The sequence below is a fragment of the Phodopus roborovskii genome, unplaced genomic scaffold, assembly GCF_943737965.1.
Source record: "Phodopus roborovskii unplaced genomic scaffold, PHOROB, whole genome shotgun sequence".
NCBI classification, from domain to species: Eukaryota; Metazoa; Chordata; class Mammalia; order Rodentia; family Cricetidae; genus Phodopus; species Phodopus roborovskii.
The window spans coordinates 54954536-54980670 of NW_026126407.1; the positions used below are offsets into that span (position 1 = coordinate 54954536).

The window sequence follows — 26135 nt, forward strand, 5'->3', positions numbered from 1 at the left end:
ACACACACACACACATTCTCTCTCTCTCTCTCTTTCTCTCTCTCTCTCCCTCCCTCCCTCCCTCCCTAAAAGAACTAAGACAATTATTATTTTGGAATTGTTTTTCAAAGGGAGAAATCACCAATATAGCCACAGTCTAAATCTAAAAGCCTTTTCCTCCTGTGGCCTGGAACTTGTTAGACTATTTTGGTCTCAAACTCAGAGCAGCCCATCTGCCTCTGCCTCCTGGCATTAAAGGCCTACAACACCAAGCCTGGCTCTTGTTTTGTTTTCTAAACAATTCAAACTACTGCCCTGCTGGGATTACAGATCCCTAACCCATACCCTGTTTTTAGTGGAGAGAGTTCTGATTTTAGCTGGGATGTAAAGGGGGGGGGGATACACTTGTTCCTTGTATGCCCTCTGCTGGCTACTCATGAGCACACCACAGAAAGGGCTTAGCAGCCTTGTATCAAGCTACATGATGGCTGACTCCCCACTGCAATCACCTGGGAAACCTGGCAATAGCAGTTAACAGGAAAAGTATTACCATCAAAAAAACTAAGCCAACAGTGAAGTCAAGGACGGACAATTCTTATTGGTTTGTTTGTTGTTTTGAGACATAGTCTAGTTTAGACCAGATAACCACAAACTCACTAAAAAGACGAGTCCTAATCCTTCTACCTCTACCTTCCAGGACTGGGATTATAGGTGTCTGCCAATATAACCAATTTATGTGGTGCTGCACACATTCTACTAACTGAGGTACATTCTCATCCCGTAAGCTGGCACTTCTAAGCTGACTTGAGGCTCTCTGGGTACAACCAGGACATACCTATAGCATCTCAAGAGAATCAAATTCAGGTACACAGCAAATTTGAGGCTAGCCTGGGCTACAAAATACAGAAGGAAGGCCCTACCTCAAACAAATCAAGATCATAAATTTTCCCGTTGTTGTTTACTATGTAGGGAGAGAGGTGTATGCACGCCACTGCACATGGTTGTCAAAGGACAACTCAAAGCATTCAGTTCTCTCCTTACTATACAGGTCCCCAATTCAAGCTCAGACTGTCAGGGTTGATAGTGAGCAACTGTAGCCTCTGTTCCCTCTTGCCCCTCCCCCACATCTATTATTCACATTTCAGACTGTAAAATTAGAGGTTCTTTGTTGGTAAAGTGGCTCCAAAATATTGAAGCTCCTACTGTCTTTCTGACAACCTGCACACATGGCCTAGTGAGTCCACTAAGTCCCCTGGAGCAGCCATCATAGTGGGAAAGCATGGTGGCCAGGACTTAAAGCTACGACAGCAGCTTGCTCACATCTAGGTGGATGGGCACCACTGAGAAGGCAATGCCAGTGCCCCAGTTGTGAGTGAGCTGGAGAATTTGTTGCTTTTTAAAGACAGGTTCTATGTAGCCCTGGTACTGTGGCGACAAGATCTCAAATTTGTAGTGATCTTTCTGCCCCTGCAGGCTTCCCAAATCCTACAATTACTGTTTAACTCTGTCTCCAAAACAAACTGAAGCAAAAGCAGGTATGATATGGTGGTGTATACACTTGGAAGGCAGAAGCAAGTGGAGGTCAGGAGGCCAGCCTGGTCTACTTAGCGAGATCCTGTTTCAAAAATAATAAAGAAAGAAAAAAAAAAAAAACTAAACAAGTCTGGTGTGGAGGTACACACCTTTACTTAATCCCAACACTCAGGAGAAAAAGGCAAGAGGACCTCTGTGAGTTTGAGGCCAGCCTGGTCTACATATAGCAAGCTGAAGGATAGTCAGTACTAACACAGAGAGATCCAATAAATATATATATTAATTAGGGGCTGGAGATAGCTGAGTAGTTAAGAGCACTAGCTACTCTTCCCTGGTTCCTGAGTTCAATTCTCAGGACACACAAGGTGGCTTACAACTGTCTATAATGTGATCAGATGCTCTCTTCTGATGTGTTAACTCTCAAGTAGACAAAAACAAAACAAACAAAATAAAACCCATATATATATAATACATTAATATTTTTAAAAAGTACTTTAGGTAAGAAAAATACACAAAACACTAGGTGGGACGCACTGGAAGTTAGGTCACTGGGAGCATGTCTTCCTGTGTCTTTACTTCCCTCCCATTATTTTCCCAAAAGAAGTCACAGCAGGAAAACCAACAGGCACTTGTATAGTGGTCACATCAATGTTTTTCACAACAGCCTAGGGATGGAGACAACCCAAATATCCACTGACCTGCTGAATTGATAAGACCCCTCTCTTATCTGAGAGCAAATTCCAGGACAGGCTCCAAAGCTACAGAGAAACCCTATCTCGAAAAACAAACAAACAAAAAATCATTACAATTTGATATACACATTTTTTAAGTTTTATTTTTTGAGATTACAATATAATTACATCATTTCCCCTTCCTTTCCTCTCTCCTGTATGCATATGCTTCTAAATATAACCTGCTCAGTCTGTACTTGCATGCGTATGCTTTCAGGGCCAACGATTTCTTATTGATAACCTCCCTGAGGAGGACTATTTCTCCTACTTTCAGAATCTTGGGTTGCCTGTATTTCTTTGTGTGGCTTGAGGTCTTGTGGTGTGTCCATCCCTGCTCCACACACACACACACTTTCACATGTCTATTGTTATCTTTGTTTGTTTTAAAGCAATGAAGAATGGCTAAAGGAACAGCAAGGTGATTCTGTGGGTAAAGGTGCCTGCTGCCAAGCCTGACAACCCAAACTTAATCCCCAAGGAAAAGGACTCCGAAAAGTTGTCCTCCAACCTCCACATAAGCACAGTGTATACACACAAATAAATAAATGTGATTTTAAAAGAAAAATTCTTCAAGAAAGGAAATTACTAGCCAGCCTGGTCTACAGAGCAAGTTCAAGGAAAGGGCTACACAGAGAACCCTGTCTTGAGGGGAGGGGGATTACTAAAAAGCTACTTAACTACGCATCTTGAGCTGTCAAATTACAAAGATGGTGGCTGCTTTCCTCTTTATGCAGGAACAAGTCACCTAACAAGCATGTGTGTTACCCATTATGAAAAGCAGCATGCATAGTCTCCTTCAGCTGGCAGGTTGCTTGGACAGAGTCCCTCTGTCCTGAAGACACTGCGAAGCTCCCCAGTGTAAGCAGCCCTGGACCTCCTGGTGGTCAGCATTCTCAGCTGAGTGGTGCCCCTACCTCAGCTGGTGTGTAGTGGCTTCCTGATGGGGCAAAAACCAAGTCCACTCTAGGCTTCAATGCTGGCCATCTAGCTGATGAGCACAAGGGGTGCATGGCAGCCTGGCAGCCTTCCTCAATGTTGTAAGCCCTGGGCTGCTGACCTTACACAGCACAGGGCATTTACTAGGCTTGCCTATTTTGTGGTGCTCAGGTTGGAACTTAAGACCTATACATGCCAGGTAAGAGCTCTCAACAAAGCTACATGCCCATCCTTAGCCATTATTGGTTATTTCCATATTCATCCCAGTGTGAGAGAGGAAGGCTCTTCTATCTCAGAGTACAATTCAAGGCTCAGACTCAACACCCTGCCCCAGGTCAAAGATGAAGTCCAGCAGAACCCAAGTATCCAGATTCCACAGTCTTTGTGTCCTGCTGCCAATCCTCCTGCCTCTGGTTTCACAGTAGTGGGCTGTCTCTGTGACCTTGGCATAGCAGTCAGTCAAGAAGTGGCTCTTCATGGAAACTTCTAGCCACTATCTGTTGGAATACCCTATTCAGTAAAATGTTCCACTAAGGGCTTTTTCCTAAATTGGTTAATATCTTCTTTTTTGGCCCAACACAACCTTGAACTTCTCCACCTGCCTCCATCTCCAGCGCTGAGTATTAGCACACACAACCATGCCTAGTTATATGCAGTTCTAGGGATTGAAGCCAGGGTTTTACTTCCTATATACGAGACAAGCAGTCTACCACCCGAGTTTCAGCCCTAGCCCCTAGTTATTAGATTCTGTCTGATCAATGTTCTTGGCCTTCGTGTCTAAAATCCAAGTGTAACCAGGGCTACCTGGAGGCCTAGTTGCTATTCTTTACTTGAGTGTGGTCAGGGTTCCAAACACTTGTGAGAAACGTTCTCTGTCCAGGATTCGGCCATAGCGCAGGGTGACATAGAAGGTCTGCTTGCCACTATATTGCTGGATTCGTACCAACAGATCCTGGGCATGTTCCTTGGATTCTGACAGGGGTATTATGTCTGACACGGCACAGTATGTATCCTGTCGCTGCCCCCAGAAGGACAGGTGGGACACTCGAAGCATGGTACCTGACTCATTCACATACATGAAGCCTACCAGCCTCCTGAAGAAGTAGCTCATCCAACACAGCATGGCCAGTGTGAAGCAAGAGATCCCACACATGATGTAGAGTGAATTGAGTGTTACAAGGCCCTGTGAGTACCAGAACAAGCCTGGGGGTAGGGCTGCCACAGTCACAACTGTCTGCGCCAACTTCAGCCGAGATAGAAACCCAAATCTTCTGATGGCTCTGAATCGGTATATTGTATGGAATTTCTCCATCTCTGTGCCTGGTGGCTTCTTCTGTGAGGTGGGAGACTTGCTGGCCACCCACCTTTTGGAATCCCCCTGCCCAGTGCAGCACCACAGTCGGTGAAGAGGTCTCCCCCATGCGGCTGGCCTCTGAAATCTTAGCATAGCTCGAAGGAAGACAGACTGGAAAAGAGAGAGGTTTCTTGCAGAATTCAACCACATAAGGAATAAAGCAAAGCATCCCCCAGGAAAGCTCCAACCAACCTTGGAAAGCCATCAGGGCTTAATTTTTTGTGGAATTCTACTCTGAATGAATGCATACTCTTGTTTTTACAAGTAAACAAACAAACAACAACAACAACAAAAAAAAAAAAAACCCTAATCCCAGCCAGTGAGATATCCCATCAAGTAAAAGTGCTTGCCACCAAGCCAGGTGACTTGAACTCCTGGAGCCAACATGGTAGTGAAGAAAAATTACTCATGCAAGAATGTCCTTGAGCCTCCACTTGCCACGGCACAAGAATATACACACTGAACACACACAGGACTATTTTAAAAAAATAAAAAATAAAAACGAAGCCCTCCCTCCCCCCAAAAGGGGTAAGGAAACTCAATAGAATGAATGGGGCAGGGTCTCTCAGGCCTAGGCAGGTCCAAATAAACACAGGAAAGGTTTGGTTTCAGACAATCAACAGAGACCTACTGACGAGCCAACAGTGGACTCGAACTTGGGTCTACAAGTCTGTGAGACACTTCCTCAACGAGTAAAGCACTCGGTAAACCACTCGGTGTCAAAATGGGAAACCCAAGCATCAAAACTTTGGGGTACTTATCACAGTACCTTTGCAGTTCTCCGACTGCTTTCTATTAGCTGGTTAGGAAAAGGGGGACAGCAGAAAAGTGCGACACGGAGGCCTCCAACACACTGCACAACAGATCTCTGGAGTAGCAAGTGAGCAAATTCTGAGCTTTAGAATAAGAGGAAGGCTCTGATCCCGGCTTTCACAGACACTAGCTGTGCATCCTTGTGCACCTTTCCAAAGAAAGCGTCAGAATATGCTGGGCGAGACATGAGTCTTAGGCCCTGGACTTGATGCGCGCTCTGGGAGTCGTAGCGACTCTGACCACCCACGTGACCCAAGGGGAAAGGAGGCTGGGAGATAACAGATCATAATACATTTTCCGAGTCGGCGGCCCAGGCATCCTTCCTGCCAGTCCTAGGCCGGACCAGGGTTCCCTCTTTCACCCTCTTCCACCGCCCACGACCTGCCCTGCCTACCATGGTCAGGTCTCCTGCTATGAAAAGTAAAGCGACTTGTCCCGGAAACTTGAAGGGCGCATGCGCAGGCGGTTAAAAAAAAAAAAGACCCGCATGCGCAAACTAAAACAAAGTGTTGCTTCTCGGGGATTGTAGTTCAAATTATGTGTCTGCGGTGAGTATTCCGCAAGTCATTAGGGAATCCTCCTTTTCCCATCGTGCCTTGGGCCACGGAGCTCGGAGTGGACCCGGAAGTTCCGGGTGGAGTTCCGGGTGCCAACACGTCTTCTGACTGGAGTAATGGCCGCGCTCTGTCTCTTCGATGTGGATGGGACCTTGACTGCCCCGCGGCAGGTAGGCGGCGCCCGGGAGGCTCGCGGCCGTGGAGCGGAGCCCGAGCGGAGCCCGTGCAGAGCCCAGACCACGGTGATGACCGCCCCGGGACCAGGAGACGCGGGTCCTGAGCGGGTGCGCAGGAAGACGGGGCCAAAAACGACCTCTTCCGAACAGGAAAGAGTTCGCAGTCGGAAAAGTTCGGGTCTGAATTTCTTTTGGGTCCCTGGGGACTAGTGACCTGGATTGTAACTCCAGCTTGGACCCCTCTGATCTGCTGTGCCACCTTCCCAGCCCTTTGGCTGTGTCGTCTAGCAAATCACTTTCTCGGGGTCCCCCACTCACTTTAAACGGGTGTATTGCCTGGTGTATGGGGTGTCGATGAGGGTAACAGAAATTCGTGACAGTTCCGTGCCAGAGCAAGCCTCAAAGGGGAGCCGCTCCCATCACCCAACCCCTTCTCTACCACATTCTGAGCCACAATTTGGTCTATCTAGTGATGACATTCAAACACAAGTTCTCCAGAACCCTTTCTTACTCAGCTTCATTGCTCAATACACACGGGTGGGTTAAATCAATAGTAAGGTGGGCAGGTGGCATAGGGTTTAATCCTGCAGGAGGATTTGAAGGTTCAGAGCCTGGGCTATATAGTGAGTTTGAGGCAAACCTGGGGAACTTGTCTCAAAACAAGAGCCAATAGTAGTCTAGAACTGGAAGTGGAATTCATATTTTGTAAAGGGCCATAGATTAAGTATTTTTGTCTTTGTAGAACATATGGCCTGGAGTAACTACTCAACTAGTGCAAAAAACAGCCATAGACCATATGTAAACTGAGTAGCTATGTTCTAATAAATTTATTACAGAAGCCACTTAGATGGCTCAGTGGGTAGATTCATTTAATCCTAAGCCTTGGGACCTGAGTTCAATCCCTGGAACCCACGAGGTGGAAGGGAGAGAACCAACTCCTACAAGTTGTCTTCTAACCTCACCTTGTACATTGTGGCACATGTACATGTGTATACATACATAATAAAAATAAAGTTACTATAGAAACAAACTGTTGTTCAGTTTGGCCCAGGAGCCACAGTGGTCAGGAGTCTACATTTCTAAGCCTCTGTATGGTGTTGAACTTGCATCTTTCATCCTAGGCAGGATATCATTACTACTATCCCCCATCACACCCCCCAGACATGGTTTCTCTGTGTAGCTCTGACTGTTCTGGAATGAACCAGGCTGACCTTGAACTCACAGAGATCCACCTGCCTCTGCTAGGATTAAAGGTGCATGCCCCCACCACCTAGCTACTACCATTCAAATGTAAGGAAACTGAAACCAGTGAAGCCCTGATTGCCTCAGCTTCTCATAGCACCTGTGGTTAAAGACCCTGGGCCTCAGAGCACTGTTAGTTGTCCAGTTTGTCATTTCCTTTCACTTTGCTAGGGTGGAGGTCACTCCGGGTACTAGATATGCTGGGAAAGTGCTTCTGTTTCCCAGGTAAATTAAGAGAGATAAGCATGAAATTTAGCAAAGAAGCCAGGTGATCCAGAATGTATTCCCTTGCAGACATTTGGAACAATATGTTTGCAGTGATCATAAGCAATTGTAACAGTAGAAGAAAACTGTAATTTGAAAGAAAATTTTCCTATATGCTGGATACTATAATTAAAATATTTTAGCAGCAGATCTATTTAGCATCAGCCCTTCCTACTTCTATCTATCCATGTGTATTCTTAGACATCACTAATCACAGTGCAGTCTGGAAGAGGAAGAACAGGCTATCTATTACAGTTGTTGTTACTTGATATGACCTGCATGGATTCAGTCTAGTTAGCATTGACTCCAGAGGTCTGCACATTTCCCTGTTTGTATAGAAGTTTGTTGGCCTGGGTGCTTTTTTCCAAATCAAATGTCATTCCATGCCTAAACAGTAAGTCTTAGGAAAAGATTTCAAAAAAGAAAAGGACATGGGCTTCCATGAATCATTTTCCAACGCTGGCATCCTAAAAAAAAAAAAAAAAACAATCTCACATTGAAAGGTCATTGACAAAAAATAGTGAACAGAGAACCCATATCCCTGTTACTTAGGTTAAAAGCAGCTGACATTTAATCATAATGACTTTGCATTTCCTCTTGCTTAGTAACTTTCTAAACCACAGTCATCATGTCCCTTCACCCCTTTGTATTTTGTTTTTGTTTGTCTGTTAAAAGATAGTCTTAGGAAATCCAACTATGTAGCCAAAGCTGGCCTTCAATTTCTGATTCTCCTGCCTTCATTTCCCAAGTGTTGGTATTACAGGCTTGTGACACTACTATACCCACTTCTGACATATTAAATCATATGTATGTAATATAAAACACCTTTAAACAACAAAAGATTGGGCAGGAGAGATGGTGTCATGGTTACAAGCACTGGCTGCTCTTCGAGAGGACCCAGCATCTACATAGTGACTCACAGCAATCTATAACTCCAATTCCAGGTGATCTCTGCCCTCCTCAGGCACTGTGTAGATATTTTTTCAAAAAAACAAAATAGAATAAGCTGGATGTATGTGTTATCATAAAAGGTTACCACAACGTAAAATAAAAAAAGCAAGTCATTGCACAGGACAAAGACTAACACCATAACCATACATGTGTGAATAGACAGGTATGAATAAATATAACTAAGTAGTAATTTTCCTACACATCTAGTAACAGCATTGTGTAAAAATGGAAACTAAATTAGTTCGAAGCTTCCATCTGATTATTGTCACTCAGAATCATCCTGTTTTCCTTCCTGACACAGAAAATTACAAAAGAAATGGATGACTTTCTACAAAAATTGAGGCAGAAGACCAAAATTGGAGTGGTAGGTGGGTCAGATTTTGAGAAAGTACAAGAACAACTGGGAAATGATGGTAAGTGCTAATTACACTTTAGTGCAAGAGTGACATCTCATGAGGGTACTGAGACTTGCTGCCAAGTGTCCCCTGCAGTCCCAAACCACCATCATTCACCTTCTCTGGGAAAACATTTTCTCTGCCCTTAATTGGCCTTTGCTTTAATCCTTTGACAGAACCCTACACTCAGGTGTAGGCACTCACCTTGAATGTCATGCATGTCTATGTCTTCACTTGTGGAACCTTTTCTCTCCCTAGTATTTACATGTCCCTTCCTGCTCTCTCACTTCAGCCCAGGCCCCACCTCCTGACTGTGCTGTCTACTCAGATTTTTATATACCTTGTCCCTGTAGCCCTGATGGAGTGTGTTCCAGGGATCCCCATGTCACCAGGGTCTCCAGCACAGGACTAGGAAGATAGAGATCCTTTGTGATAGGTTCTCACTCTGTAGCCCAGGCTACACCTTGTCCTCCTGTCTCTGCCTCCTAAATGCTGAAGTGACAGCATCAATCATCACACCTAGCTGGAGTGTCTTCTGGCTTCTTTTCTGGAGATGATGGAACAGCAGGCCTCTAAGACCTGAACATATATTTTAGGCAAGTATCCCAACCCTGCTGATGGAGCACACTCTGATGTAAACTCAAGTCTTTGTTACCTTACAGACTATGTGTTATTCCTCTCTGTTTTCCCAGGGCTTCTGAGGTAGCTGGCCTGTGAGAAGTAGTGAGCAAAGAGATTGGTGAACCAATAGTTCTTCACTATCTGTTGTAGTGTGGAATGCTCCCCTATGAGCCAGGCACTTGGGAGGCTGAGATGGGAGTCTCAAGTTTGATGTCAGGTGGGGTTGGAGAGATGGCTTAGTTGTTTAAAGCACTTGCTGCTTTTACAGAGGGTTCAGTTCCCAGGACCTACATGGCAGGTCACTATTGTCTTTAAATCCAGTCCCATTAGGTACACATGCTCATACATATCAAATAATTTTTTGTTTGTTTGTTTATTGAGACAGGGTTTTTCTATGTCATCCTTGCTGTCCTGAAACTCTATAGAGCAGGCTGGCCTCAAACTCACAGAGATTCACCTTTCTCTGCCTCCTAAGTGCTGGGATTACAGGTGTGCACCACCATTGTCCGGCTTTTTTTTTTAACTCAACATAAATTTAAAATAGACAAAAACACACTTGTCCCAGAGTCATGTTAGTACTAAGGACATACTGGGCAGGAGAGTTGACGGTAAGATGCCTAGTACCATCTCTGGCCTCTTCCCACTAGATGCCAGTAGAGTGCACGCACACAGGCGCCTGCACACAGTTTTGACAGGCTGTCTCCAGACATTGCCTGGTGTGTCCTGGGGATCATGTTCCCATGGATGGGAACTTAGCATGTCTTATCTGAATGTGCAAGTTCAGATCAGATACTGGGGATAGCTCTGCAGTCTATAGGACATGACCCATTTCATCATCCTCAGAGGTGTTCTCTTTAGAAATGCTATCAGCAACATTTAGCCCAGGAAATCCTATCACATGGGTGATCACCATTCCTGCCTCCAGAGTGTATTTACAGCATGGTCTGAGTGGTTTTGTATCACTGTGGCAGAGCTAGGTGTTTGAGAGACTAGTCACTAATACTAGAAGGCAGCTAAGAGCTTACCTTGCATCAGCATCAGCAGGTGTGGTGGACATACCTGTACTCTAAGCACTGAGGAGACTTGCTGTGATTTAATTTGGGGTCATGCTGGACTATATAATGAGTTCAAGGCCAGCCTGGGCTATGTGGTCCTGTCTCAGAAACGAAGAGGTGGACATAGGAACATATGCCTTCAGTCCCAGTACTTTGAAAGCAGAGGCAGGCAGACCTTTTGTAGGTTATATGCTACTCTTTAAGTCTAAATGAGTGTAAGAATCATATTTTTTAAATTTTTTATTAAAAAAATCATTTTGGGGTTGGGGAGATTATTCACTGGAGTCACTTGTCAACCCAAGTCTAGTACTGAACCCACATAGAAGGTGAGAAGCAATCTCACAAATTGTCTTCTGACCTACATACACACCATGGCATGTACATGCCCAAACACATACATACACACAACTTCAGCCTAGCAAACCTGATCTGGAAAGCCTGAGAGCAGAGTGTGGCGATCCTCTTTGTCCCTTTTTTCCTGCTGGTTCACTACAGAATTGGGAGCAGGGATGGGCCAGCATCTTACTTGCACACTGGCAGGCTGGAGGCAGGGTCTGTTTACAGCTCACTTGTCATCCCTTAGACTTATTATCAAAGCTGCTGTCTAAGTCCCCGGCCTCTTGATTGGAAGGGCTGGCACAGCTCTTGGGTTCTTACTGGGGTCTTTGGGGGTAAGTGCTGAGGAAGAAAGAAAAAAGGCTGGTTTCTGTTTAATGCATCCTCACTTTTATCTTGTTTTGGTTGTAGTGGTTGAGAAATACGATTATGTGTTTCCAGAGAATGGCTTGGTGGCATACAAAGATGGGAAGTTTTTGTGTAAGCAGGTAAGTTCTTAAGAATACAGCCTGTTTTGTTTTACTACTGATATGCCATATGTAAGCCAGCAAGGCTGGGGCTGGAAGGTCAAAAATTCAGGGGTTGCCTAGGCTACCAAGTAAATTCAAGACCAATTTGGGCAGCTTAATGAGACACTGCCTCAAAATTTATAAAAACAGTAAAGAAAAGGGGGGCACAAAACAATACATTACATGTGATAATGATTGAATGTCTCCGGGCACGGGAGCTCGGGGAGGGGAGAATGAATCTTCACACTGTGTTCTTTGTTAAGTTTGAATTTTGCCCCACACAGCTGTTGCTTGTTCCAGATAGTGACTGTGTCTTTATAATAGCCTTTTAAAACTGCTTGAGTCCAATGTTTCTATTGCAAAGCTAGAGCAGGCCATTTACCCAGGGGCCGTGGAAGAGAAGCTATAGTTAATACTAAGAGTAATTGTGGTAAGCTGTCTGGCCATTCTGGGAAGTGTGAGAGGAGGTGAGCGTGAATCCCTGAGTAATGAAGCCTCTGACTTAGGTGTTGGTGATTTGCCTGTTGTTTTCCACCAACAGAAAGGAGAAAGAGGCGGAAGGACAGCAGAATCCGTCACTGTCCCTGCTGGGTCAGCCTGGGGCTTCTAGCAGTATTGTTGGAAGATCTGGGTTTGCCATGTTTTGAAAGTACTTTCTATTATATCAAAGAACTTATGCTTTGTTTACATAGAGTATTCAAGGTCATTTGGGGGAGGCAGTGATCCAAGACCTGATCAACTACTGTCTGAGCTACATTGCAAAAATTAAACTTCCTAAGAAAAGGTGGGTTCACTCTGAACAAAGGAGGTGCTTCTAAAATATGGAGCTGTGGACTCTTTGGGGGGATTCATGCTTACAGCCAGCACTTAGTACAACTACTTGGAAATAGGCTATATAGCCAACCACATGAAAATGGTTGTAAAAAATGGCTATCCCTGTGATGGAGTGTTATACAAACTCTGAAACCTGTGTAGGCTCAGGACTGACATGAGAGAAAATCCTATAAAATAGCATTTGTCTGTAACCCCAGTACTAGAGGGAGGATCACAAGTTCAGGGTCAACCTGGAAGTTATAACTAGATTCTTTTCAAAAAAGGTTTTTGGAGAGACAGGCCAGGTATAGCGGCACATGCCTTTAACCCCAGCATTCGGGCAGAGGCAGGTGTGTTTCAGAACAGCTAGAACTACACAGACCCTGTTTTCAACAAAATGAGGTAGGGGCAGGTGTGATGAGTCACAGCTGTTAGCCAATATATAGGAAGCGGAGGCAGGAGAATTGCTATGTTGTTTTAGACTTCATAGTGAGTTCCTCATCCATCTGGGCTACAGAGTGAGACCTTATCTCAAAAAAAGGGGGGGGGGTCTCAGGAGATTGCTATAGCTAAAGTACCTGTCACACCATCATGAGGGCCAAAGTTCATATCCCTAGCACTCTCATAAAAACTGAGGATGGTCATGGAGTCTGAAACTCTTAGCCATGAGAAAGTGGAGACAGAGTATCCTGGGAGTCTAGTCAGGAAATGAAGTCTGGATTCAAGGAAAGACTGTTTCAGAAGATAAGCTGAAGAACAGTGATAACAACAGTGTCAACCACTAACAGTATACAATGTGCACACATATATTACAAATATACATAGGACACATGTGCGCACACACACAGGAGCACACATAATCTTGCAAAGCATCAGAAGTCCACAATCTGAAAGTGTAAGGGGACCTCCAAGTTAGTTGTCATACAAAACCAAGTGTGTTTGTCCTGCAGTGCTTGAAGAAAATCCACACTACAGGGGTTAGAGGGTTGTAGGCTCAGTGAGGAAGAGTGCTTGCTGCGTAAACATGAAGATCCGAGTTCACATCCCCAGTAAGAAGTTAACTGTGGTCACATGTACACCTATAATCTGAGCACTGTGGGGGACAGACAGGACCACTGGGACTGCTGCCCCACCATCTGGCCAGGCTCATGGGGAGACTTTTGTCTCAAGGAACTAAAGCAGAGTAATAGAGCAGAGTACCCCATGCCCTGAACCTATATAGTGGAAAGAAAAAGAGACATGACTCCCACAAGTTGTCCTCTGACATACACACATACCTATCTAACCTGCCCCTCACAAAATTTATTTTAAAAAATGTTTTTAAGCTGGGCATGGTGGTGCTGACCTTTAATCCCAGCACTCGGGAGGCAGAGGCAGGTGGATCTCTGTGAGTTGAGACCAGCTCAGTCTACAGAGTGAGTTCCAGGACAGCCAGGACACTGTTACACAGAGAAACACTATTTCAAAAAGCAAAACAAAACTTTAAATACATATTCTGAGTGTAAAACTAAAATCATGGTTTAAGGTTTTTAATCCATCTTTGCTGGAATCACTGGTCTGCTTCATTTTCTGTGATCACATTAAGCCTGAGTGAGCAGTCTGCCTCTGAATAGTTTTCTGAGTCATTAGTGAGTCCCCATGAACCACAGTCTCAGAACCTGTGTCCTCCTTTAATGACATCAATCTGTTCAAGAACTGACTAGTAAAAGATGCCTCACAAATAGATGTGAGACTTCTGCAGGAGCAAGTGCCCTTATGCTGGGATCTGTTCCCGGCCCTTTATTGCTATGAGATGTTCCTAATCAGTTGCAGTTAAAAAAAAAAAAAAAAAAAAAAAAAAAGAGCTACAGGGTAATTGTCTTAATAACATACCCCATTTAATGCAGTATATCCAAAACATCATTTTATCAATAGTCTATGTAAAATATGACTAGTGAAACATAGCACCTCAAGCCTGCAATCCTAAAACTTGTGAGATGGAGGCAGGAGGACCAGATGTTCTAAGTCATGTATCAGCTACATGGTGAGTTCAAGGACAGCCTGAACTATGTAAGTCCCTGTCTCAAAAAGTGGGGTATGGGATATTCCTACCTTTTAGTTTTGTTTCCTTGCAACATCTCTGTTTACTTGGTTCAAAAAAGAAATAGGGCTGGGAAGATAGGTCAGCCAGTAGAGTTCTCTCTGCTTAAGCCTGAGTACCTGAGTTTGCTCCCCAGCAAACTTCCCAGTAGTACATGCTTACAGTCCCAGTGCTAAGGAGGTAGAAATGGGTAGATTCCTGGGCTTGATGATCAGACATTGCAGCTGAATTGGTGAGCTTCAGACTCAGTAAGAGACCCTGTCTCAAAAATAAATAAATAAATAAATACATAAGGTTGAGTCAATAAAGACACCTCTGGCTACTACTTAGGCATTCACACACATTTACGTGCACACATACCTACACACACATAAAGAAAAGAGCTATGAATGATGCTTCCATTCCTTTTCTATGCTAAGTCTCTATCCAGTTCAATATGGATTAGCCACATTTTGAATCTAATATAGTATGTGGCTCAAAGCTTCCATGAGAAACCTGGGTTGCATACTCCTGCTGTCTAGAACATAATATTGCCCAAGTAAATAAGGTATTTTATATTTTGGGGCTTTTTTTTCCCCCAGGGGAACTTTCATCGAATTCCGAAATGGCATGTTGAATGTGTCCCCTATTGGAAGAAGCTGCAGCCAAGAAGAACGAATTGAGTTCTATGAACTTGATAAAGTGAGTTCTCCGACATACTTGGGCAACAACTAAAAGTTCTACTCTGTGATGCAATGCACAATTGTATCTTTTTGTTTCTCTCAGAAAGAAAATATACGACAAAAATTCGTGGCAGACCTGAAGAAGGAGTTTGCAGGGAAAGGCCTCACATTCTCCATAGGTATAGTGCATACCCAGGCTTTGGTTCCTCTGTTCCTAGAGCATGTGGTGGGCCGAATGTGCTGTGTTGGGTAGGGCAGTTGTTATTGAGGAAACCATGGTTCCCTTATAAAGTTCTTAGTCTCAGTAAGAAAAGAACCTAGAGGGCTGGAGAGGTGGCTCAGAGGTTAAGAGCACTGACTGCTCTTCCAGAGATCCTGGCTTCAATTCCCAGCACCCACATGGTGGCTCACAACCATCTATAACCATATCTGATGCGCTCTTCTGGTGTGCAGGCATACACGCAGACAGAACACTGTATACATAATAAATAAATAAATCTTTAAAAAAGAAAAGAACCTAGAGGCAAGTGGTGGTGCCACATCACCTTTAATCCCAGCACTCTGGAGGCAGAGGCAAGCAGATCTCTGTGAATTTGAAGTGAGCCTAGTGTATAGAGTGAGTTCCAGGACAGCCTCTAAAGCTACGTGGAGAAACCCTGCCTCAGAAAGCCAAAAAACAAAAACAAATAACAACAAAACAACTTAGAAACAGATCCTGAGGATAACTATATTAGTTTAAGAGAAAAACAGTGTAAGTCAGTTGAAAATCCCAGTGGCCACCAGGAGGAGTGATGGAGGGAAAGTTGTGCTTTCTAAATTAGATGTAGTAGAAATAGGTTACTAAGAAAGGGCAAAGAACCCTCCAAGAGTGGAAGTGGCTGGTGGGGCCCCAAAAGCATCCATCCAGGCAGTGGATGGTCTTTTATAGCCCCCCTCCCTCTTTTTGTATACTGTGGACTTTAGTTTGATTATGCTCTGTAAGATTGTGCAGTGTAAGAAAGAGCTTCCAGTCTTCCTCTGCAAACTGGCTTCTTTTACTTGTTAATCTGTCTGTCTGTCTCCCTCACTTCTTCCCTCCCTCCATCCATCCCTCTCAAGATTTTATTTATATGTGTGAATGTTTTGCCTATATGTATGTATGAGCAGTATCCAAAGAGGCCAGAAGATGTGGGATACTCTGGAACTGGAGCTACAGACAATGTGAACCATCATATGGGTGATGAGGCCCAAACCTCTACAAGAGTAGCCAATGCTTTTAACTCTTAAGCCATCTCTCCAGCCCCAACATGCTCCTCTATCCACCCCAGACAGGGTTTCTCTGTGTAGCTGTCTGTCTTGAACTTGCTCTATAGACCAGACTGACCTCAAATTCAGAGATCTGCCTACCTCTCCAGTACTGGGGTTAAAAGTGTGTGCCACAATTGCCCAGCAAACATGTTAATCCTGATGTAGATTTTCAACATTCTACTCTTCTGCCACAGTTACACACAAAGCCTATAGACAGTAGACAGGCAGCCACAGCAGGACACCCCCCAAACCAGGAAGTGGTTCCATGCTGTTGGTTCTGGTTCTACCTCTGCACCCAACAGGACTTTTCCTGCCTACTCTTCTCTCTTACACAGAAGAGCTGTGACTCACTGTGTGAACAGTAAAAGTTTCACATCTTTGAATGGAAGAGAAGCCTTGCTAAACTCTAGGAAAGTGGATTGTGAGCCTCTCAGATGAAGGAGACTAAGATATCTTGAAATCGTGCAGAGTGTCACCATCGTGGAACCACAGAAATTAGTGGGTGTCTTGTACAGAGCAAGGATCAGGCTCAGAAAGCAACAGAGAGTTGTTGAAACTCACAAAGCCTGTGCTGACTGCCACTGAGCCAGTAGTGTCTGGTACAGAGTTCTGCCTGAAGTTGGTAGCATGTACCTATTAAGTTTTATTATACGTTTGGTTTATTGGGGCACACAGGTCACAGCACATGTGTGCAGGTCAGAGGACAGCTGTTGAGGAGTTGGTTCTCTCCTTCTACTTCGTCAGTCCCAGGGAATTGAGTTCAGATTGGCAGACGTAGCAGCAATCACCTTTACCCACTGAGCTGACTCATGTATCCTTACCCATTAAATGCTCCAAACATGTTCATTCCTCCTGGCAACACTACCAGTCTTGACTTAAAGTCCTCCAGCTTTGCACAGGTTGTAGGGAAATTGGCCTTGCAAAGGAACCATGTGTCAGACACAAGCAGACATATTTTAAATTATTTCTGAACCATTTCTGAACTGTTAAGTGAATGAATGCCTTTCTAATAGCTCTGAAAATGTTTTGGAGTTTTTGTTTGGTTGGTTGGTTTGTTTGTTTTTTTTTTTTTTTTTTTTTTTTTTTTTTTTGCTGCTATGAAAAGTACCCACATATTGGCTAGAGAGCTAGCTCAGCAGTTAAGAGCAATGGCCGCTCTTCCAGAAGAAACGAGATCAATTCATAGCATCAATGTGACAGCTCACAATGATCTGTAACTCCAGTCCCAGGGCTTCTGACAAAGCTTCCTCAGGAACGAAGCATGCATGTGATACCCAGACATGCATGCAGGCAAAACACCCATATAAATGAATGAATAACTTTAGGAGGTACCTACCTATAAGCTATCTTTTGTGAACCTGTTGCCTGCAGGATCAGCTCATAGAGCCTGCTTTTCCCCTAATAGTGGTTTGGTTTAGCTAGGTTTTTTTGAAAGGTTTTCATTCTGTAGCCCAAGCTTGCCTGGAATTCACATGAAGCCCAGACTGACCTCTGAACTCACCATAATCATCCTGTCTCAGCTTTCTGAATGTTAGGATAACATTTGCATGCCTAATGTTAAAATGCCAGACAGGCCCACTCGGATAAGGAAAGCCCTAACTAGGTTTTTACATAAGCCTGCTGCATTTAAACTTTAAGTTTCTTCCTTGAAGAAGCATTAAAAGAGACGATCACTTAGACCCAGGTGAAATAATTATGGGAAAACCAGCAGCACTAAATAAATAAGCTTCATTAATTTCCAAAAGGTGTTACCCACCCCCTCCTCTCACCAAAGCCATGCTGGAGTGGTACTCAGCTCCAGGCCTGCTAGGCAAGCCCTCTAACAATTGGGCCCCCAGCACTTCTTAGCTTTGTTTTAACAGTTCACCACCTTGGTGTGTACCCCTCCCCATCCTGCAGGTGGCCAAATCAGCTTTGACGTCTTTCCTGATGGATGGGACAAGCGGTATTGCCTGAAACACCTAGAAAATGATGGTTACAAAACCATTTATTTCTTTGGAGACAAGACTATGCCGGTAAGTAGGAAAGTCTGCAGTCTGAGCTTGGACAGGGAAAGCTACAGCAGGCTGTTTTGCTATCTTACACTCTACCTGCTGGCCCTTCTAGCCTCCTTCTCCTTAGAGCTCCGAGGCTCTGCCTCTTGAATTGAGTACTACCCACTCCAGGTACCACTCAGATCACCTGTCATCAAACCCTCTGTATTTCAATGCTAGCACTCCAGAAGCCGAAGCAGGTAGGTCTCTGTGAGTTCAAGTCCAGCCACAATGAGACTCTGTAGGAAAAAAAAAAAAGTAAACAAAGCCTTTGCCATTGTTGCTTTATTATCCTGTTCTACTCGAGATACCATGTTCATTGTAAAATTGCATGCTAGGGTAACAAATGTGAGATGGGGAAATTACCTGAGTCTGATACTCAGAATTAGTCAGGGATAATTGGAGTGAAGATATGCCTAAGGTGTCACACAGGAAGAGGCTAGTGCCGGAGAGGGGCACAATGAAGCCATTTCCCCAGAGACACTTTGGCAGCAATGTGAGGCTCTTCCTGGACTGGTGCGTACTGCCACCCACCAAGTCCTAAGAGCAGCCTCAGTACCAGCTACTCATTGCCTATGCTTGGGCTTGCATCTCTCATTATGCCCATATGCTTCCCACCTGTGCTACGCATATCACCTGTTGTAGGGATACTGGTTCAGGTGAGGGTCATTCTGAACCCATTAGGTATCATAAATGCTGTAGCTATGGAGCTCTGGTCTCTTTGATAGCTGCTCTGTCAAGATCTGTCCTGTCAGAGGTCTACCTCCAGTAGGGTCCCTGGTGACAATGGATTATTTCACTTAGTGTGACATCCTCCAGGTTCATCCTTACAAACAGCAATAAGAATTTCCTTTATTGCCAGGCAGTGGTGGCGCACACCTCCCAGTACTCTGGAGGCAGAGACAGGTGGATCTCTGTGAGTTCCAGGACAGCCATCTAGGGCTATTATATTACACAGCAAGAAAAGAAAAGCATCATTTTCTTTGTTAAGGCTGTATCATATGGGTATGCTGTTTACCTTATCCATCCACTGGGAGACTGAATCCTATCTCAGCCACTACAAGTATTGCCTCTGTGAACAATGGACGGTGCCTTCACTGTGTTTGGATGTTTATCTGTGAGCCTGACATTGCAGACTCCTAGAGACACAGGAAGCAGCCTCTGGATACTGTCTTAGGCTGACCTGAAAGCAGGGGCACAGGTAGCTAAGTAAACAAGCAGGCCTGGACCAGACAAAAACACTGCTGCCGCATGGCAAGGAAACCACAACAGGAAAAGGCAGCCTGTGGCTTGGGGGTGGTGGCACACACTTTCAACCCAGCACTTGGGAGGTAGAGGTAGGTGGATCTGCTTGCTCTGGGAAAATCTGGTCTACACAGTGAGTTCCAGGCCAGGCAGGGATACATAGAGACCCTGTCTCTAAAAACAAAACCAAAAAAAAAAAAAAAAAAAAAAAAAAAAAAGGCAGCCTATGAATTGTGAGGGAATACTCACAAACTATATATCTGTCTATCCAAAATATGTCACACACTCCAGCAGCTCAGCAGCAAAGAAAGAACCTGATTTAATGGGCTGAAAATGGCTTAGTGCCTAAGAACACTGGCTGCTTTTCCAGAGGACACAGATTCAATTCCCAGCATCCTGTTCTGTCTGGCCTCTGTGGTACCAGGCACACACTGGTACACAAACATGCCTGCAGTCAAATCACCCATACATAGAAAATAATTTTTTAAAAAAACTGATTTAACATGTTTGAAGGCACATTGCACCAAGGAAGATACACAGTGGACTTCTGGGCATGTGGGGGGTCAGCATCTATAATCATAGATAGAAAGACTGCAAATTCAGACCATAGTGAGAGCCACCTAGACTGGCCATTACTAATAGACACACACACACACACACAAAAGAAGGTAGAAATGAATGACCCTTTACCTCAAAACAGTAGATGGTGCAGCCAATATGGACGACTGTAAAAAAAAAAAAAAAAAAAAAAAAGCTAAAAATAGAACCTCATATGACCTAGGAACCACACTGCTGAATATAGATCCAAAAGAATTAAAGCTGGTCCTGGGAATAGGCCTGCTTTTTAGATGAGCGTGCATTGTAGTACCATAGACTGTCTTCAGTGAGGGCAAGCTCAAGAGGAGACAGCACAGGTGCTAGCCTTAGTTTATCTTTTTTGTTTCTGTACTTTTTATTTTCTCTCACCCAGTGGCCAAAGCTGTTTTCTAACTCATGGTAATCAACCTGCCTCAGCTTCTAGCGCTGAGATTACAGGGGTGAGCCACCATTTCTGGCTGTTTTTGAGACAGGTTTTCTCTGTGTAGCCTTGACTGTCCTGGAACTCACTTTGTAAACCAGGCTGTCCTTGAACTCAGAGATCCTCCTGCTCTGCCTTCCAAGTGCTGGGATTAAAGGTGCTAACTGTCCATTTGGGATTTTTGTTTGTTTATTTATTTATTTATTTATTTTGAATCTTTAGCCTTCCCTTATCCTAAATCCCTTTGTTGATTTCATGGGACACTAAACACTTGAAAGAGTCGTATCAGACTTGAATCTTCTTTAAAATTACGCTAATGAAGTTATGTTCTAGATCTAAAGATTATCTTGATGTCCCTCACCCCCTTTTCAGTATGGAAATTAAACTCAGGCCTCATACATGCTAGGCAGGAACTCTACCAAAGTTACCATTCTGGCCTTGAATTCACTCTTAAGTCCAAGTTGGCCTTGCACTATAGTCATCCTGCCTTACCCTCTAAAGTAGCTGAGTTATAGGCCTGTGTCACTGAGCCTGGGCTGGTGCCATTTGTTTTTATTTGTTAATGTGCTTTTTCATTGTTTTTGAGACAGGTGTCCAGCCCAAGCTGAGCTCAAACACCTTGTGTAGCTAAAGATGACCTTGAACTTCTGATCCTCCTGCTTCTAAATCTTAAATGCTGAGGCTCCACCAGTACAACCAGTTTATGCAATGCTAGGGATCACACTCAGGGTTTTGAACATGTCAGGTAAACAAGCACTCTACTGAGCTGTACTTCCAGCATCCTAGGTCCCATTTCTTACAGAAGGGGAAAAAATCTATTAAGGCCCACTATTACATGCTGGGCCAGGACAGCATGCTAGGCTAGTGATACATGAGCCATGAGTAAATTCACCAAGGAGAGAGCAGGAGCAGTTTATTAGGCATGTTGCAGTACAGGCACAGCAGGCAAGATGGTAGAGAGACTGCGAAGGCGTTCCAAGTGGCAGATGGTGTTTCAGTGTCACAGTGCCCTGGCTGTTTAGGTCTTATCAGGTAGGACAGCTGTGTGGGTTTGCTTCTTTGGGGGACTGGTTATCTGAATTGGACGTCATGAGTTGCTGGGGATCAGCCTCCAGATGAATGTCTGTGCCTGCTTAAACACCTGAAGTTTTTCAAGATATCAGAGCCATCTGACCAGGTAATAGTCCTAGTCCAAGGCAACTGTGACTTTGCTCCAAGCCAGCTAGGTCTGAAGCAAAGCAGCTTTATCCTCCAAAATGTTCCCATAACAGATTTCTCTGTGGTAATAACCCCAACCCGACCCATGTGGTATGGGAGCACCATCCAGAAGCCTTGCTATGACTTTGCAAAATAGAATGTGGCTGTTGGAAGCCAAAGGGCTTGCTGCTATGTTTAACTGTTGCAGTCCCATACCTTCATTCACAGTTTTTTGTTATTTTAAATAAAACCAGATATGGTGGTATGTTCCTATAATCCCAATATTTGAGAGGCAGAGATAGGAGGATTACTTGTTTAAAGTCAACCTGAGTTACATCGTGGGACCCTGTTTCAAATTCCTTATCACACACACACACACACATACATACATACATACATACATACACACACACACACACACACACACACACACACACACACACACACAAACACACACAAACCAGGAAGCTTTTCTCCCATGGTTTTGCTGGTTTCTGGCTGAGCTCTGTCAATGAAAAGCCACTTCCCTCCCAAAGGGGTAGAATTGCCCTGTAGCTTCCCCACTGCAGCTGCTCAGCCTCTGCCATCAGGATCTGCTGTGACACATAGGTGGACTCTGTGAGAACAAAATGAAAAAGTAAGTTTCTACCCTTCCCTAAAGGTTCTTCAGTCAGGCTGAATAAACTCACGCCCCTGATTTCAGTGGCTCCCCAGGGGCACCAGACAAATCCCTAGTCACTCAGCTCCTCAGGCCAGAGGGCTGTACCTCACAGGCTGCTTCTTGTGGGCAGCACTCTGGTTGAAGGCATTTGCAAACATTCTGACAGCAAGGAACATTAGCCACCCATGCATTTGCCTGTGGGTTCCTGCTCTGAGTAATGTAGCTGTGAGTCTGTGTGAGCAAGCAGGATGTGGGACAGGGCACTGGACTGGCACTTCCATTCACTGTGGAAGCTAAACCCCTCTGAGATGCAACCATCTGTGGAATTTCTTTTTTTTTTTTTTTTTTTTCCTTTTTTTGTAAAGAACAGAACAGTAGAATATTGTGCTGGTTTTTTTGCTAATGGTGGAAAAGTAGTCTCTCTCCATATCAGCTCATAAGTATATAAAGGAGTCTGAAAGATTCAATATGCAGGCAAAACACCAATACATATTTAAAAAAATTTTTAACCCTAGACTCCTTTGGGTAATCAGTCCCTGAGACCTCCCAGGGCCTTGTTTCATCTTTATATGGCTCCTTTAGAAGGGGAACTTCATGCCCATTGAGGTTCTCAGAGAGACAGTCTTACCAGTCTCACTGCTGTGGCAAGTGGTGGGGCCATTTCCAGTCTGGCTGGCTTACCACCATCCTCCCCCCACCCCACCCCGACCACCCTGAGCTGATTTTCAAGGCAGATGAGTCTCCCCAGATTTCAGGAGTGTGAAATGCTGAGAGGGGAACAGGTTGGGGGTTGATTACAGACAGCAGCAGGTTCATTCTTATGTCCAGCATGTTAAATCTGTGTAACACTTGTGTCTGTTGCCTGTGGAGGTCATAAGAGGGTGTCAGGTCCCCTGGAACTGGTTTCACAGGTGACTATGAGCTACCATATGGATGCTGGGAGTCAAACGTGGGTCCCTGAGAAGAAAATCCAGTGTTTTTAACTGCTAAGCCCTCTCAAGCCCCAGGGAGTGCATCTTTTTTGCAGAGCCTGCTCACAGCCCAACTCTGCCCCTAGCTTTGTTAAGAATGTTGCAGAAAGGGTTAGCTGTGACTGAAATTGAGGGGCCAGGGCTGCAGAAAACCCAAGAGAGGGGTTACCTAGCCACTGGCACCTTCTGGACTCACATCTTACTGTCCTCAGCCATGCTTTGGATGACAGCTTGGCCTTTGTCATCCTGGACTGAGTCATGCCCTCAAGGGCTAATGATAGCATACAATATGCTCTTCCCACCCAGTTCTTTTGGGAGTCCTTTACCAAGGGGAACCCTGGATGAATACATTCTCTCCATAGTCCTGAACTAACTGGATTTTTAACCAGGTTAGAGGATCTCAGACTGGCTTCAGGCATTTCCTGGGCCCCTTCCTGCCTCCCTGCCTTCCTGAACACCAGAATGCTTGGCCTACTGGTCTTGAGGCTAGTTCTTCAGGATGTAAACATCCTTCCCAACTGTCTGGGCTATGGTTCAGGGAGGTACAGCTTTGACCTCTGGTATGCACTTGACTTCTTGGGGTCACAGAATCTGTGTCTCCTGCTCCACTGGCTAGATGGTCACGTTTCAAGCCATCCACAGACCTGACCTTCACTTCAGGGTCTGCAGCCCAGCCCATGTTGCACCCCATATACTAATTCTAGATTGGGAGAACTGGGACTAACCTTTAAATGTACATTCAAAACCTCAGAACTCTAGGCCTGGGTTCTGCCTGCCACAGGCCTTTTATTTTGTTTGCTGGATTGGTTGGTTAATTTATTTTATTTTTGAAACAGGGTTTCTCTGTGTAGCCCTGGCTGTCCTGGAACCCTCTGTAGATCAGGCTGGCCTCAAACTCAGAGATCCACCTGCCTCTGCCTCCCAAGTACTGGGATTAAAGGCATGAGCCACCACTGCCACCCCATCCTGGTGGGCAGGCATATTTGTTATTGGTCTTGGGGGGGGGGGGATTTGTTGCTGTTTTTATTGTCACATTCCTGACCTCCAGGCAGTGCCACTCCATTTGAAAGCAATCCCTTTCACCTCTGCACTCACCTCATCTAAAAGCAGGTAATGAAATTTATCATGTAGTCCATGCAATGAGAGTGTAGGCTGAAGTTACACAGAATCAGTTGTGCTGTGTGTGGCTGTCCACGTAGCAGGTACACACTAGCCATGCAGCAGCTCTGGACCCTTCTTCTAAAAGGAGGCTCATAGGCTGCAGACTATATTGGCATTGTCCCCACATGGAGGGTCACCAATGTTCATCAGTCCCAGCCTCCCTTTCCATCCTCAGACCATGGGCCTTTTAAGGATTTAAATATTAGCAGGTTAACTTCCAGATGCCTTGGGGATAGGGTGGCCCATTCCCAGGCATATCCTTCCTTCTTTGGGGATAGTTTTTATTCTGGGAGCTTGGGGTGGCTGACCCCTGTCCTAGCAGAATTAGGAACATATGCATATCCAGTGTGTATACTCTCTAGTTCCAAGCCCCACTTGATTCTAGGGGGCAGCCTCGGACCTGGTTCTGCTCCTGATGACCTCATACCCACTGTTCCATGCTCTGTATATCCTGGGCTTTGTTTTTGAGACAGGGTCTCACTCTGTAGACCAGGATGGCCTCCAATTCATGAAGATCCCCAAGTGCTGGGATTAAAGGTGGCCTAGTTTTGATTTTTCACACCTGACATGAAGAATAGAGTTCCTCAAACAGCTCACAGTCAGAATTCACAGGTGCCGATCCCTGACCCAACAAAGCAGGACCATGGAGACCATGTGGGTCAGTGGCAGAGGTAGCCAGTGTAAGCCTTTTGATTCTGGAGTTTCTCTTATAAGGTAGTGGCTTCTGTCAAGAGCCTCCTAATTGTTCCCTCTGCCCCCACCCATTTTTAACCAGTTTTATGGCAAAAGTCTACCTCTAGGCAGCTGATGTGAATTTAGGCTTAAAGGACAGATGGGGAGAAGGTCTGCAAAAGTAAGGAAGGTATGACCCAGCCTGTTCAGTTCTGTCAGGTAGGGGCAAACTGGTCCTCAGGAGGAATGCTCAGGCACAGCCTCTGGGATGGTTCTGCCTGGGAAGTTTGCTGCTCCTGGAATCCAAGGTGACTGCAGGGTTAGGACAGTGACTCTTACTTAATTTTGAAAGGTGTGAGATAGTTTGGTGACCAACATTCAGATAGTTAGGACTGAGGCAGGATATGAAGGCTTCATCCTGGTTTAGTCCCCTGTGGTCTGAAGTGGAAGCTTTATGGCAAAAGCAGCTCCCAAGTGCCTGTGGTCCGCTGTCCAGAGAGATCCTGTGCTTAGAGTCCCATCTTCTTTGTGACTTGTGAAATCCCTGGGCCAACCCCTCCATCTCTGCCTGCTGCAGGGCTCCCTCAGACTGCTGCCTACTTTGTAGCCCCACCCTGCCTTCTTTCTTCCCATCTGCTCTCAGGTAGTCACTGGGGAGGGGGCATTTAAATTTCATTAAAATCAGTGGTGGTGCCCTGTGCCTGTAATCCCAGCCAAAGGAGGCCAAAGCCAAGGATCTTAAATTTGAGGCCAGCCTGGGCTATGTAGCCTAACTCTCTCAAAATGATGATGGTGATGATAATTAAAGCCAAAGCTAGGATGACAGCTCATGGTCATGTACTTGCCACACAAGTGAGAGACCTTTTCAGATCCCCAGAACTTG

General features: G+C 44.9%; 2 protein-coding genes across 3 annotated transcripts in view; one reads left to right on the top strand and one right to left on the bottom strand.

Annotated features, from left to right (window-relative positions):
• Positions 1-2320: 2320 nt before the first annotated feature.
• Tmem186 (transmembrane protein 186) lies at positions 2321-5831 on the bottom strand. The gene is made up of 2 exons (XM_051181397.1): positions 5741-5831; positions 2321-4644 (listed from the first exon to the last, which is right to left on the bottom strand). Exons 1-2 carry the CDS (start codon positions 5741-5743, stop codon positions 4006-4008), a joined length of 642 nt encoding a protein of 213 aa, XP_051037354.1. The 5' UTR covers positions 5744-5831; the 3' UTR covers positions 2321-4005.
• Positions 5832-5918: 87 nt separating this feature from the next.
• Pmm2 (phosphomannomutase 2) overlaps positions 5919-26135 on the top strand; it is a 30037-nt gene continuing 9820 nt past the window's right edge. The window contains exons 1-7 of one of the 2 annotated variants that reach the window (XM_051181395.1): positions 5919-6073; positions 8838-8949; positions 11355-11431; positions 12145-12236; positions 14927-15026; positions 15111-15186; positions 18194-18309. In XM_051181395.1, coding sequence (XP_051037352.1) covers positions 6020-6073; positions 8838-8949; positions 11355-11431; positions 12145-12236; positions 14927-15026; positions 15111-15186; positions 18194-18309 — 627 coding nt within the window. In that variant the 5' untranslated portion in view covers positions 5919-6019. The remainder of the gene's footprint in view (positions 6074-8837; positions 8950-11354; positions 11432-12144; positions 12237-14926; positions 15027-15110; positions 15187-18193; positions 18310-26135) is intronic. The other variant, XM_051181394.1, reaches the window with a different exon arrangement.